The 13,757-nt window shown below is 39.2% G+C and overlaps 1 protein-coding gene across 1 annotated transcript; it reads left to right on the top strand.

The window, feature by feature from the left end:
* Nucleotides 1-1,473: 1,473 nt before the first annotated feature.
* stard5 (StAR-related lipid transfer (START) domain containing 5) lies at nt 1,474-13,239 on the top strand. The gene is made up of 6 exons (XM_054614807.1): nt 1,474-1,940; nt 3,511-3,560; nt 7,236-7,368; nt 9,875-9,992; nt 11,694-11,787; nt 11,889-13,239. Exons 1-6 carry the CDS (start codon nt 1,851-1,853, stop codon nt 12,037-12,039), a joined length of 636 nt encoding a protein of 211 aa, XP_054470782.1. The 5' UTR covers nt 1,474-1,850; the 3' UTR covers nt 12,040-13,239.
* Nucleotides 13,240-13,757: the final 518 nt, after the last annotated feature.

Genomic DNA, 13,757 nt, shown 5'->3' with positions numbered 1-13,757 from the left:
AATCTTTGCTAAAAATGATGTATTCTGTTCAAATGTTTCTCAGAGTATCAAAGATATATACATATATATATATATATATATACACACACACTACTAGGGGTTAATAGGCTTCAACGCTTTGAAAGCACACAGAGATGTCCGTGGTTTTGTAACATAAACAGCTTCATGTACCTCCGATAATGAAATGGGTTATTGTAGCATTGTGTATAACAATGAAACCAGACCACACTGAATCTATTATATATATGTATATACAGTGGGGGAAATAATTATTTGATCCCTTGCCGATTTTGTAAGTTTGCCCACTGACAAAGAAATGAACGATCTATAATTGTTATGGTAGGTTTATTTTAACAGTGAGAGACAGAATATAAAAGAAATAATCCAGAAAATCACATTATATAAAAGTTATGAATTGATTTGCATTTGATTGAGTGAAATAAGTATTTGAGGAGGAGAGCAGTATAATAATATAATATATATATATATATATATATTTATATATATATATATATAAATATATATATATATATATATATATATATATATATATATATATATATATATACATATATATATATATATATATATATATATATATATATATAAATATATATATATTATATATAATATATATATATATAATATATATATATATATATATATATATATATATATATATATATATTTATATATATATATATATATATAATATATATAATATATAATATATATATATATATACACATACATTGAACAAGCTGCCTCTCGGATGGAGTTGAACACTACATTTCCCAGGTGTCTGTGCGGCCAAACATGCGAGGACTCCAGCTGCAGGTGCGTGACGTCATCAGGCGCTGTGTCCATTCAAATAAGACACATGGTACTTTACGCTGACATAAATGTTCTGCTGTGTGGACAGAAACAACATAAATGTTCCTCATACTGAATAAATGAATAACGCAATGAAAACGTTACAATATGGTACGTGTTCATGAACGCGTATACCAGCTATATAAAGCTATTATATATTCTGAAGGACCGAGAAACTACTATATATATATAAATATATATATATCCATATAATATATATATATATATTATATATAATATATATATAGATATATAATATATATATATATTATATATTATATATATATATACATATATATAGATATAAATATAAATTATATATAATATATATATATATTATTATATATATATATTCATATATATATATATATATATATAATATATATATATATATATAGTACACATACATTGAACAAGCTGCCTCTCGGATGGAGTGAGGTGAACACTACATTTCCCAGGTGTCTGTGCGGCCAAACATGCGAGGACTCCAGCTGCAGGTGCGTGACGTCATCAGGCGCTGTGTCCATTCAAAATAAGACACATGGTACTTTACGCTGACATAAATGTTCTGCTGTGTGGACAGAAACAACAGAAATGTTCCTCATGGGGTCACTGAATAAATGAATAACGCAATGAAAACGTTACAATAGTGGTACGTGTTCATGAACGCGTCGGTGTGAGAGACCAGCTTTTATTCTGAAAAGCTGAGCCGGAAGTCACTTTTCTTCTGAAGGACCGAGAAACTACAACGAGGGACACGTCCACCTGAGGACAGGAGACAGACAGGAGACAGGAGGAGACACACAGGAGCCGTCTGCACGTCCACCTGAGCCGGTCTGTGTCAGTCTGTGTCAGTCTGTGTCGGTGGAGGATGCCCCGTTAGCCCCGTTAGCTCACATTAGCTCGGTTCATTCATTCATTGTGCTAACGCTAGCTGTAGCAGCGGCTGTGCTAAGCTAACAGGCTAACAGGCTAGCATGGAGTACGAGCAGAGGGCCCGGGCGGTGGGAGACTGTCTGCTGGGCTACCGGACCGACGAGGCCGGCTGGAAGGTCTGCAAGAGGTCGGTAAGTGTCCGAGGAGGAGTGACGTCACAGCAGGTGAGGCGGACACGTGGCCAGAACACACGTGACGTCAGAGGAGACACCTGACACTGCTCCTCTGGTGACTCCTGCTCCTCCTGCTCCTCCTGCTCCTCTCCTCCCTCCTGCTCCTCTCTCTCCTGCCTCCTGCTCCTCTTCTCCTCCTCCTCCTGCTCCTCTTCTCCTCTCCTCTTCTCCTCCTCCTCCTGCTCCTGCTCTCTTCTCCTGCTCCTGCTCCTCTTCTCCCTCCTGCTCCTCTTCCCTGCTCCTCTCCTCCTGCTCTCCTCTCCTCCTCCTCCTCCTCTCTCCTCTCCTCCTGCTCCTCTTCTCCTGCTCCTCTTCTCCTCCTCCTCCTGCTCCTCTTCTCCCTCCTCCTCCTCTCCTCTTCTCCTGCTCCTGCTCCTCTTCTCCTCCTCCTCCTGCTCCTCTTCTCCTCCTCCTGCTCCTCCTCTCCTCCCTCCTCCTCCTCTCCTCCTGCTCCTCTTCTCCTGCTCCTCTCCTCCTGCTCCTCTTCTCCTGCTCCTGCTCCTCTTCTCCTCCTGCTCCTCTTCTCCTGCTCCTCCTGCTCCTGCTCCCTCTTCCTCCTCCTGCTCTCTCTCTCTCCTCCTGCTCCTCTCCTCTCTCCTCCTCCTCCTCCTCCTCCTCTCCTCCTCCCTCCTCCTCTCTCCTCCTCCTCCTGCTCCTCTTCTCCTCCTCCTCCTGCTCCTCTCTCCTCCTCCTGCTCCTCTTCTCCTCTCCTGCTCCTCTTCTCCTCCTCCTCCTGCTCCTCTTCTCCCTGCTCCTCCTCCTCTCCTCCTCCTCCTCCTGCTCCTCTTCTCCTCCTCCTGCTCCTCTTCTCCTCCTCCTCCTGCTCCTCCTCCTCCTGCTTCTCCTCCTCCTCCTGCTCGTCCTCTCCTCCTCCTGCTCCTCCTCTCCTCCACCTCCTCCTGCTCCTCTTCTCCTTCCTGCTCCTCCTCTCCTCCTCTCTCCTGCTCCTCCTCTCCTCCACCTGCTCCTCCTCCTCCTCCTCCTGCTCCTGCTCCTCTTCTCCTCCTGCTCCTCTCCTCTCCTGCTCCTCCTCCTCCTCCACCTCCTCCTGCCCTGCTCCTCTTCTCCTCCTGCTCCTGCTCCTGCTCCTCTTCTCCTCCTCCTCCTCCTGCTCCTCTTCTCCTCTCCTGCTCCTCTTCTCCTCCTGCTCCTCCTCCTCCTCCTCCTGCTCCTCTTCTCCTCCTCCTGTTTCTCTTCTCCTCTTCCTGCTCCTGCTCCTCTTCTCCTCCTCCTCCTCCTGCTCCTCTTCTTTTCTCCTCCTCCTCCTGCTCCTCTCCTGCTCCTCCTCCTGCTCCTCTCTGCTCCTCTCCTCTCCTCCTCCTGCTCCTCCTCCTCCTCTCTCTCTCACCATGTCATCGTCTGCATACAGTGTGTCTCTTTAACCTGGTTCCTCTGCTCCATGATGGCTGACGGTCACGACCTTTGACCTTTGACCTGTTTGTTCTGACGTGTGTGTGTGTGTGTTTAGCAGCGCCGTCACTAGGCCGAGGTCAGCGCCGCTCACCGTAACCTCTGTTTCCTTTGGCAGAATGACGTGGTTGTGTCTTGGCGTCCCTCTTCAGAGTTCCCCGGGAATGTGTGAGGAAGACAACTTTTATTCTTTCTCATCTTCACATGTAGATAACACAACACATCACATGTAGATAACACAACACATCACATGTAGATAACACAACACATCACATGTAGATAACACAACACATCACATGTAGATAACACAACACATCACATGTAGATAACACAACACATCACATGTAGATAACACATCACATCACATGTAGATAACACAACACATCACATGTAGATAACAACACATCACATGTAGATAACACAACACATCACATGTAGATAACACAACACATCACATGTAGATAACACAACACATCACATGTAGATAACACAACACATCACATGTAGATAACACAACACATCACATGTAGATAACACAACACATCACATCACATGATAACACAACACACATGTAGATAACACAACACATCACATGTAGATAACACATCACATCACATGTAGATAACACAACACATCACATGTAGATAACACAACACATCACATGTAGATAACACAACACATCACATGTAGATAACACAACACATCACATGTAGATAACACACATCACATGTAGATAACACACATCACATGTAGATAACACATCACATGTAGATAACACAACACATCACATGTAGATAACAATACATCACATGTAGATAACACAACACATCACATGTAGATAACACAACACATCACATGTAGATAACACATCACATGTAGATAACACAACACATCACATGTAGATAACACATCACATCACATGTAGATAACACAACACATCACATGTAGATAACACATCACATCACATGTAGATAACACAACACATCACATGTAGATAACACAACACATCACATGTAGATAACACAACACATCACATGTAGATAACACAACACATCACATGTAGATAACACAACACATGTAGATAACACAACACATCACATCACATGTAGATAACACAACACATCACATGTAGATAACACAACACATCACATGTAGATAACACAACACATCACATGTAGATAACACAACACATCACATGTAGATAACACATCACATGTAGATAACATCACATGTAGATAACACACATCACATGTAGATAACACAACACATCACATGTAGATAACACAACACATCACATGTAGATAACACAATCACATGTAGATAACACATCACACAACACATCACATGTAGATAACACAACACATCACATGTAGATAACAACACATCACATGTAGATAACACAACACATCACATGTAGATAACACACATCACATGTAGATAACACAACACATGTAGATGTAGATAACACATCACATGTAGATAACACAACACATCACATGTAGATAACAACACATCACATGTAGATAACACAACACATCACATGTAGATAACACATCACATGTAGATAACACAACACATCACATGTAGATAACACATCACATGTAGATAACACATCACATGTAGATAACACAACACATCACATGTAGATAACACAACACATCACATGTAGATAACAACACATCACATGTAGATAACACAACACATCACATGTAGATAACACAACACATCACATGTAGATAACACAACACATCACATGTAGATAACACATCACATGTAGATAACACAACACATCACATGTAGATAACACAACACATCACATGTAGATAACACAACACATCACATGTAGATAACAACACATCACATGTAGATAACACAACACATCACATGTAGATAACACAACACATCACATGTAGATAACACAACACATCACATGTAGATAACACAACACATCACATGTAGATAACACAACACATCACATGTAGATAACACAACACATCACATGTAGATAACACAACACATCACATGTAGATAACACATCACATCACATCACATGTAGATAACAACACATCACATGTAGATAACACAACACATCACATGTAGATAACACAACACATCACATGTAGATAACACATCACATGTAGATAACACAACACATCACATGTAGATAACACAACACATCACATGTAGATAACACAACACATCACATGTAGATAACAATACATCACATGTAGATAACACAACACATCACATGTAGATAACACAACACATCACATGTAGATAACAACACATCACATGTAGATAACACAACACATCACATCACATGTAGATAACAACACATCACATGAGATAACACAATACGCAGAGCTGTGAGAGAATGTATGAGGGGTGAAAGAAACGTAAATTCACTGATTTAAAAAAAAAAAAAAATTGATTATGATTCTTTCTATAGAAAAACATTTTTACAGATGGGTGTATTAAATCAGTTCATCACTCATTCATTCGGTAGGTGCAGGCTGTAGATCCACGGATCATTAAACCATTCAAGCAGCAGTGTTATTTGTGCTGATGAGCCAGAACTATTCCATGAACTTAGATTTATTTATCTTTTAAAACCAAGAAATACGGCTTGAAGCTGAATATTTTGTTCGATAAAACGTGTTATTTTTTGGAGTCGATTATGTGAATCGTCTTTCAATAAATGTTGACATATGGACTTTGCAACACTTCTTATTTGTCTAATTTAGTTTGACTTTGACTTCAAATATATGCCAATGTACTGACAGCATGTTTGTGATTGGTCACATGCTGCAATAAACGACAAATGCCACTTTCTTTTTTCTTAAAAGATGAATGAGTGCTTTGAATTATGAATGATGAATGAGCGACAGGGAAAATAATGAAACATGGCTCTGTGTTCAATATCACAACTCATCACTTACATTTTTTCATACTTTACTTAAACTTGGCTTTCTTAACTATGTAAAATATCTAAATGTACTTATGAATGTACCGATACCAGTGTCGGTTTTTTAACATGCATCAAATGACAGACGGGTAGTTAAATGACAGACGGGTAGTTAAATGACAGACGGGTAGTTAAATGACAGACGGGTAGTTAAATGACAGACGGGTAGTTAAATGACAGACGGGTAGTTAAATGACAGACCCAATGTTCTTGTTTTCATGGCAGACTTAAGTCATGATTTGTAGCTATTATTTCCTGGTGACACTTTATAATAACCCTCATTATAACTGTTAAATTAAATGCTAAGTAAGCTACAATAATAGTTAATTTACTGTAACAAACAATTCAATTACAATTATTAACGCTTATTATTATTATTATTATTATTAGTAGTAGTAGTAGTAGTAATGCCATCATTTCTTTTATTTTATGTTACACTCTTAATGTTTAATTAATGGTTTGTAAGTCATTTATGTAAAGTTGATACTGATGTTGAAATGTCTGGTTTAATGGTTAATAAATACTTTGTAAAGCATCTATAAAGCTTATTTAGATAGAAGGGTTATTCATTTGTTTCTGGTAATTAAATTAAAAAACTATTTCTTAAATGTTTACACATACATTTTGTAATCATTACAATAAACAGTAAATAGGTAAGTGTGCTATTGTCTCTTTTATCAGCTAAAATACAATATATGGTTATTAAAGTAATTATTTCATATTACACAACTTGTTATAAAAGAAAAAAAAGAAATACGCTTTCAATTAGTAAACATCATTAGTTAGTGTTTATCTGTTTATCTGATGCATGTAACTGACAGCAGTGATGCCCTATAAGCTGCTCTCCTGACCATGTCCTCGTCTATGTTCCTCTGCAGTTATAAGGGGGAGGGGGTTGTCAACGGCAGCCCAGAGAAAGTGTGGGAGTGTCTGAAGCCAGTACCCAATGGGCTCCGAGTCAAGTGGGACAATAATGTCAAAAAGTTCGGGCTTTTGGAGCAAATCACAGAGGTGTGTTGCTAATTTCTCTTTTCTGATTACAGGATGTTTTGTCACGATCACACTGAATATCTAAACCCATGTTTCACGCCATACAGCAGACATGTTTCTTTTTGATTTTTAATCAAAGTTGTCTGAGTTATTTTAAAGCTGCACCAGGTGTCCTAACGTATTAGTTGCTTCGAATGGGAACAAAACTGTTTAAAAACCTATATCCTATATATCCTATAATGAGAGGTTCTGACTCAGACGCCTCTGATAATAAAAGTGTCGAGCCAGTGTCATTGATGGAAGAAGTACTTTGATCATTCAATTCAGTTTATTTTGTATAGCCCAAAATCACAAATTCTAAATTTGCCTCAGAGGGCTTTACAATCTGTACACATGCGACATCCTCTGTCCTTAAAATTATGACTACTTATAATAAAAGCTGCAATTATTATAGTATAATAATGATAAGAGCAGTAATAGTACAGGGAATATAAATAGTAATGTGACTAATAATAATAGTAGTAGCAGTGGGTGTCAGCAGGGCCTCAGTAGGTGGCACGATGACAGTCCAAATATAACCCCGATTCCTGGGAACCTGCGAGGCGAGAAAGCACAAAGACTCCAGGGTAGAAGCAAAGCCAATAAGCGTAATAGTACAGGCAATAATAATAGTAATGTGACTAATAATAATAGTGGTAGTAGCAGTGGGTGTCAGCAGGGCCACAGCAGGAGGCACGACTACGGTCCAGATATAACCACGATTCATGGAAACCTGCGAGGCGAGAAAGCACAAATACTTTGGTAAAGAAGCGAAATCCGTAATGTGCATAAATAGGAGATTAATACATAAAGATGGAGGGAGAGAAGAGGAGAGAGGAGCTCAGTGTATCCTAGGTAGTCCCCGGCAGTCTAGGCATATAGCAGCATATCTAGGGGCTGGACCAAGGCCAACCTGAACCAGCCCTAACTATAGACCTGAACCAGTCCTAACTATAAACCTGAACCAGTCCTAACTATAGACCTGAACCAGCCCTAACTATAGACCTGAACCAGTCCTAACTATAAACCTGAACCAGTCCTAACTATAAACCTGAACCAGCCCTAACTATAAACCTGAACCAGCCCTAACTATAAACCTGAACCAGTCCTAACTATAAACCTGAACCAGTCCTAACTATAAACCTGAACCAGTCCTAACTATAAACCTGAACCAGCCCTAACTATAAACCTGAACCAGTCCTAACTATAAACCTGAACCAGTCCTAACTATAAACCTGAACCAGCCCTAACTATAGACCTGAACCAGTCCAACTATAGACCTGAACCAGCCCTAACTATAGACCTGAACCAGTCCTAACTATAGACCTGAACCAGCCCTAACTATAAACCTGAACCAGTCCTAACTATAAACCTGAACCAGCCCTAACTATAGACCTGAACCAGTCCTAACTATAGACCTGAACCAGTCCTAACTATAAACCTGAACCAGTCCTAACTATAAACCTGAACCAGTCCTAACTATAAACCTGAACCAGTCCTAACTATAAACCTGAACCAGTCCTAACTATAAACCTGAACCAGCCCTAACTATAAACCTGAACCAGTCCTAACTATAACTACCTGAACCAGTCCTAACTATAGACCTGAACCAGTCCTAACTATAAACCTGAACCAGTCCTAACTATAAACCTGAACCAGTCCTAACTATAAACCCCTATCAAAAACTATATAGGAACCAGTAACTATAAACCTGCTATAGACTTGAACCAGTGGTAACTGTAGTCTGAACCAGTCCTAACTATAAACCTGAAACTAACTATACCTGAACCAGTTCCACAGAAGAACCAGCCTGATAACTGAAGGCTCTGGCTGAACCATCCTAACTTTTACATACTCTAGGAACCACAAGTAACCCTGCATTGATGGAGCGCAGCTCTCTAGTTGGGTAATATGGAACTATAAGTTCCTTAAGATAAGACGGTGCCTGGCCAGTTAGAGCTTTGTAGGTGAGGAGAAGGATTTAAGATAATTTTCTTGCTTTAACAGGGAGCCGGTGCAGAGAAGCTAAACTACTTAAGTAAAAGTACTAATATTGCGATTTTAAAAAAAACCTATGTAAGTGTGAAATCAAGAAAATGTACTTAAAATATGAAAGCAACAGCAGTCGTTGTGCAGACAAATTATAATTAGATTATTATTATTATTGATTTTAATGTTGTAGCGGTATGCAATAGAGCTAATTTTATTCATTCTAATAGCGTCGCTGGTGTAATATATACGGTGAAACAAAGCACAGTTTTCCATTAACTCACTATAAACCAATGTAGTAAAGTCAAAAATATGTCCTTCTGAAATACTATGGAGTAGAAAGTAGCATAGAAAAATGTACAAAAGTACCGTACTTGGGTTAATGCACTAATGCACAATGCTCAAAAACGGTCCACGTACTGAGAAGCTCCTGCCTGGTGCAGCTTTAAATGCATACATGTGACATGAGAGGTGTTATTCACGCTTTGCTCTTCTGCAGGACATCTCTATCTGCCGGACGGTCACGCCCTCAGCAGCTATGGGGATCATAGCGCCGCGAGATTTTGTGGACGTGATTTTAGTTAAGCGCTACGACGACGGCGCCATTTCATCAAATGGTGCGTAACGACTCGTCCTCGCCTCCTCTACTTCCTGTGCTGGTTTCCGCTTTTACCTTGAACACAAGGCTGTCTGAGATTTATTATTTATGTTGCAGATGCACTGACTGCATGAACGGAATAAATGGATTAAAAATAAAAGGATAAACATTTGACCTACATTAATACAATTATTTTTCTGTAAAGCGGTAACTGTTGGTGAATTCAGGAGACACAACTAGACTGTCTGTACATATTATATTTCATATAAGATTTATTCTTTTACTGGGGTTTTTTTTATTGCTTATTTATAATACTTTTTTTTTAATTTCATTTTATTTTATCTCGTTTTTCTTTTACTACGTCTCTTGTTTTGCACTTTACCCTATGCTGCTGTACGCCTGCAAATTTCGTCTCTTATCTTATCTTCTCTTATCTTATTGTCTCTTATCTTCTCTTCTCTTATCTTATTGTCTCTTATCTTCTCTTCTCTTATCTTCTCTTATTGTCTCTTATCTTCTCTTCTCTTATCTTATTGTCTCTTATCTTCTCTTCTCTTATCTTATTGTCTCTTATCTTCTCTTATCTTATCTTCTCTTATTGTCTCTTATCTTCTCTTCTCTTATCTTATTGTCTCTTATCTTCTCTTCTCTTATCTTATTGTCTCTTCTCTTGTCTCTTATCTTCTCTTATTTATAATCTCTTATCTTATTGTCTCTTATCTTCTCTTTATCTTATTGTCTTTATCTTATCTTATCTTAGTCTCTTATCTTCTCTTATCTTATCTTATCTTATTGTCTCTTATCTTCTCTTCTCTTATCTTATTGTCTCTTATCTTCTCTTCTCTTATCTTATTGTCTCTTATCTTCTCTTCTCTTATCTTATTGTCTCTTATCTTCTTATCTTATCTCTTATTGTCTCTTATCTTCTCTTCTCTTATCTTATTGTCTCTTATCTTATCTTATCTTCTCTTATCTTATCTTCTCTTCTCTTATCTTATTGTCTCTTATCTTCTCTTCTCTTATCTTATTGTCTCTTATCTTCTCTTATCTTATCTTCTCTTATTGTCTCTTATCTTCTCTTATCTTATCTTCTCTTATCTTATTGTCTCTTCTCTTGTCTCTTATCTTCTCTTATCGTATCTTATCTTATCTTCTCTTATCTTATTGTCTCTTATCTTCTCTTATCTTCTCTGTCTCTTATCTTCTCTTATCTTATCTTATCTTATCTTATCTTCTCTTATCTTATTGTCTCTTATCTTCTCTTGTCTCTTATCTTATCGTATCTTATCTTATCTTATCTTATCTTATTGTCTCTTATCTTATCTTCTCTTATCTTCTCTTCTCTTATCTTCTCTTCTCTTATCTTATTGTCTCTTATCTTCTCTTATCTTCTCTTATCTTCTCTTCTCTTCTCTTATCTTATTGTCTCTTATCTTCTCTTATCTTATCTTATCTTATTGTCTCTTATCTTCTCTTCTCTTATCTTATTGTATCTTATCTTCTCTTAAAGCAGTAAAATACTCACTTAAAGTTTTCTTTCCACTAGTCTGAGATTTTCGGGCTATCTGGCTTCTTTCAAAGTTTGATCCGTGCATAAAAAAAAACAAAAAAACCCTGAAATCCTGCAGGCATTCTGTTTAGTTTGGGTGCTCACGTGGTATAATGTAGACACAATGTGTATGAACGTGTGTGTGTGTGTGTTTTGTGTCGTGTCAAACAGCCACCAACGTGATTCACCCGGGCTGTCCGCCCCAGTCGGGCTACGTGAGAGGATTCAACCATCCGTGTGGCTGCATCTGCGTCCCCATCTCAGGGTGAGTGCTCCGCCACCGCCGAGGCCTGTGTGTTTCCTGTGGGCACGCTCTGTCCAGAGTTCACGTTCTTGTGTGTTTTCTTTCTTTCTTTTTCTTTCTAGAGAGCCCAACAAGACCCAGGTGTTCAGCTTCTTCCAGACCGACCTGGGGGGCCTGCTCCCTCGCTCCGTGGTCGACTCCTTCTTCCCCTCCAGCATGGCTGAGTTCTACAGCAACCTGGCCAAGGCTGTCAAATCCCTCAAGGACCTTTGACACTTAAGAGTTAAGACCTCTCTCTCTCTCTCCCTCCCTCTCTCTCCCCCCCTTCAAACCTGAGCACTGCCGCCGCTGCTCAGGTTTGTTTGTATTTTAAACAGTCCAAAACTCAAAAGCAATCGGCAAACTGAGATTATCCATCGCTGACTTCGAATAGGTCCAATCCCCAGTTTTTTGTTTTTTTTGGTTTGTACATTCCTATATTGCAGGAGGAGTCCCAGAATCACAGCGAATACTCATGTCCTCTAAATCTAAATCTAAATGAAGATAGAAGTGGCGATCCGTATTTGTACATGTGTGATTTTCGGACCTCGCTGATGAGGCCCCAGACCCTCCCTCCTCTTCTGATCGCATACTTCAGTGTGTACTGTAAAACATGCATGTTGCATGGACCTTATTTACCCTACGCTGGTATCGGGTGGTTGGTTTTGGAATACTGGCTCATACCTCATGTTTAGTTGTTTGTGTTGTACTTGAACTGCCATTTGCTCATCTCCAGCCCGCCTGTAAACCGTGATAAATCTTTTTTTATTTTAATCCGTCACACTGAAGCACAGGTGGGATGGTATAGGTGTCCTCTTAACACTAAGGCAGCTTTTTTCCCCCGCCTTTTTTAAATAGAGCATGTTTTATGTTGCTCTATGGAGCAGAAAAAGTGTCTTCTCCTTTTTTTATTTTGAATGGCATCAGTTTCCAAGTACATTTCCCTTTTTTCCCCCTGTTTCTTCACATGCAGTCCCTGAACTCCTCATGCAGCCCAGATAAGAACTTAACAAGGCTTTTCTGACTAACTGGGCTCATAAACGTGGTCACCAGCTGACCTTTCACAATAAAAGACGATGCGGTGTGGGTCACATGTTATAGGATAACACTATTGTGTTGACATGACATGACTAACTGCTGTCTATAGCTGTTAGTGAGTGAGGAAGGGGGTTAGCTCCTAGGCCAATGTGTCCATCAAACTTGAGGCAAGCTTTTATTTTCTTGCCGTGCATTAATCTTGTTGCCTAGTGGCCAAAGAGCAGAATTACAACTTCTGGAGTCTCAAGTGACGCCATGGGGCCCAAAGAGACTTACATTGGGACAGAGACGCCTGGAACTCGGTGGATAAATATATATTTTTTAAGGCGAATCAATTTATGAACTATTGAATGGCCCTTATTTTAATAATTAGGTTCTAAAAGTTGGGGGGGGAGAAAATGGGGGGAAAAGTACTTGTGGAACTTGAAGTGGTATTGTGTATATAATAAGAGTACTTCCACTAAGACGCATGTAATACCTGGACAGAAGTCCATCCACACTGACCGCGAGCTCTATTTAATCATGTTGTCCTTTCATTGTCCGGGTCAGACAGACGGGTCACACACTACTACTACTGCACACTCAAATCACGTCCGTATTTAAGAACTCAACAATGTACAAGTCGCTATGGCGTTTATAATCGCAGATATTGCATATTTCAAATATTTCCATGTACGTTTTTTTTATTTTTTTTTATTTTTTTCCCCCACAACTGCCAGTAAGTTCTTCAGGTATTCAGGAAAAAAAAAAAAAAAAAAAAAATCGACCACAAATGTACTGTACTTCACCTTGGTTGGGGGAAATATGAAAATGCTACATCTCGAAAAAGAATCACGTCAGCCTTCCCTTAATCCCCTTTTATCACGGTTCCTTAACTTATGGATCCGTCTTTTATTAAATGGATGACAACGGCG

The sequence above is a fragment of the Anoplopoma fimbria genome, chromosome 2, assembly GCF_027596085.1.
Source record: "Anoplopoma fimbria isolate UVic2021 breed Golden Eagle Sablefish chromosome 2, Afim_UVic_2022, whole genome shotgun sequence".
In the NCBI taxonomy this organism is placed as follows: Eukaryota; Metazoa; Chordata; class Actinopteri; order Perciformes; family Anoplopomatidae; genus Anoplopoma; species Anoplopoma fimbria.
This window is presented reverse-complemented; position numbering and strand designations above follow the sequence as displayed.

Excerpts from the sequence above, each read along its gene's own strand:
- stard5 (XM_054614807.1), top strand. The coding sequence starts at position 1,851 with ATGGAGTACGAGCAGAGGGCCCGGGCGGTGGGAGACTGTCTGCTGGGC. Across the intron at positions 9,993-11,693 it reads CGGCGCCATTTCATCAAATG|CCACCAACGTGATTCACCCG; the intron begins GTGCGTAACGAC and ends CGTGTCAAACAG. Across the intron at positions 11,788-11,888 it reads ATCTGCGTCCCCATCTCAGG|AGAGCCCAACAAGACCCAGG; the intron begins GTGAGTGCTCCG and ends TTTTCTTTCTAG.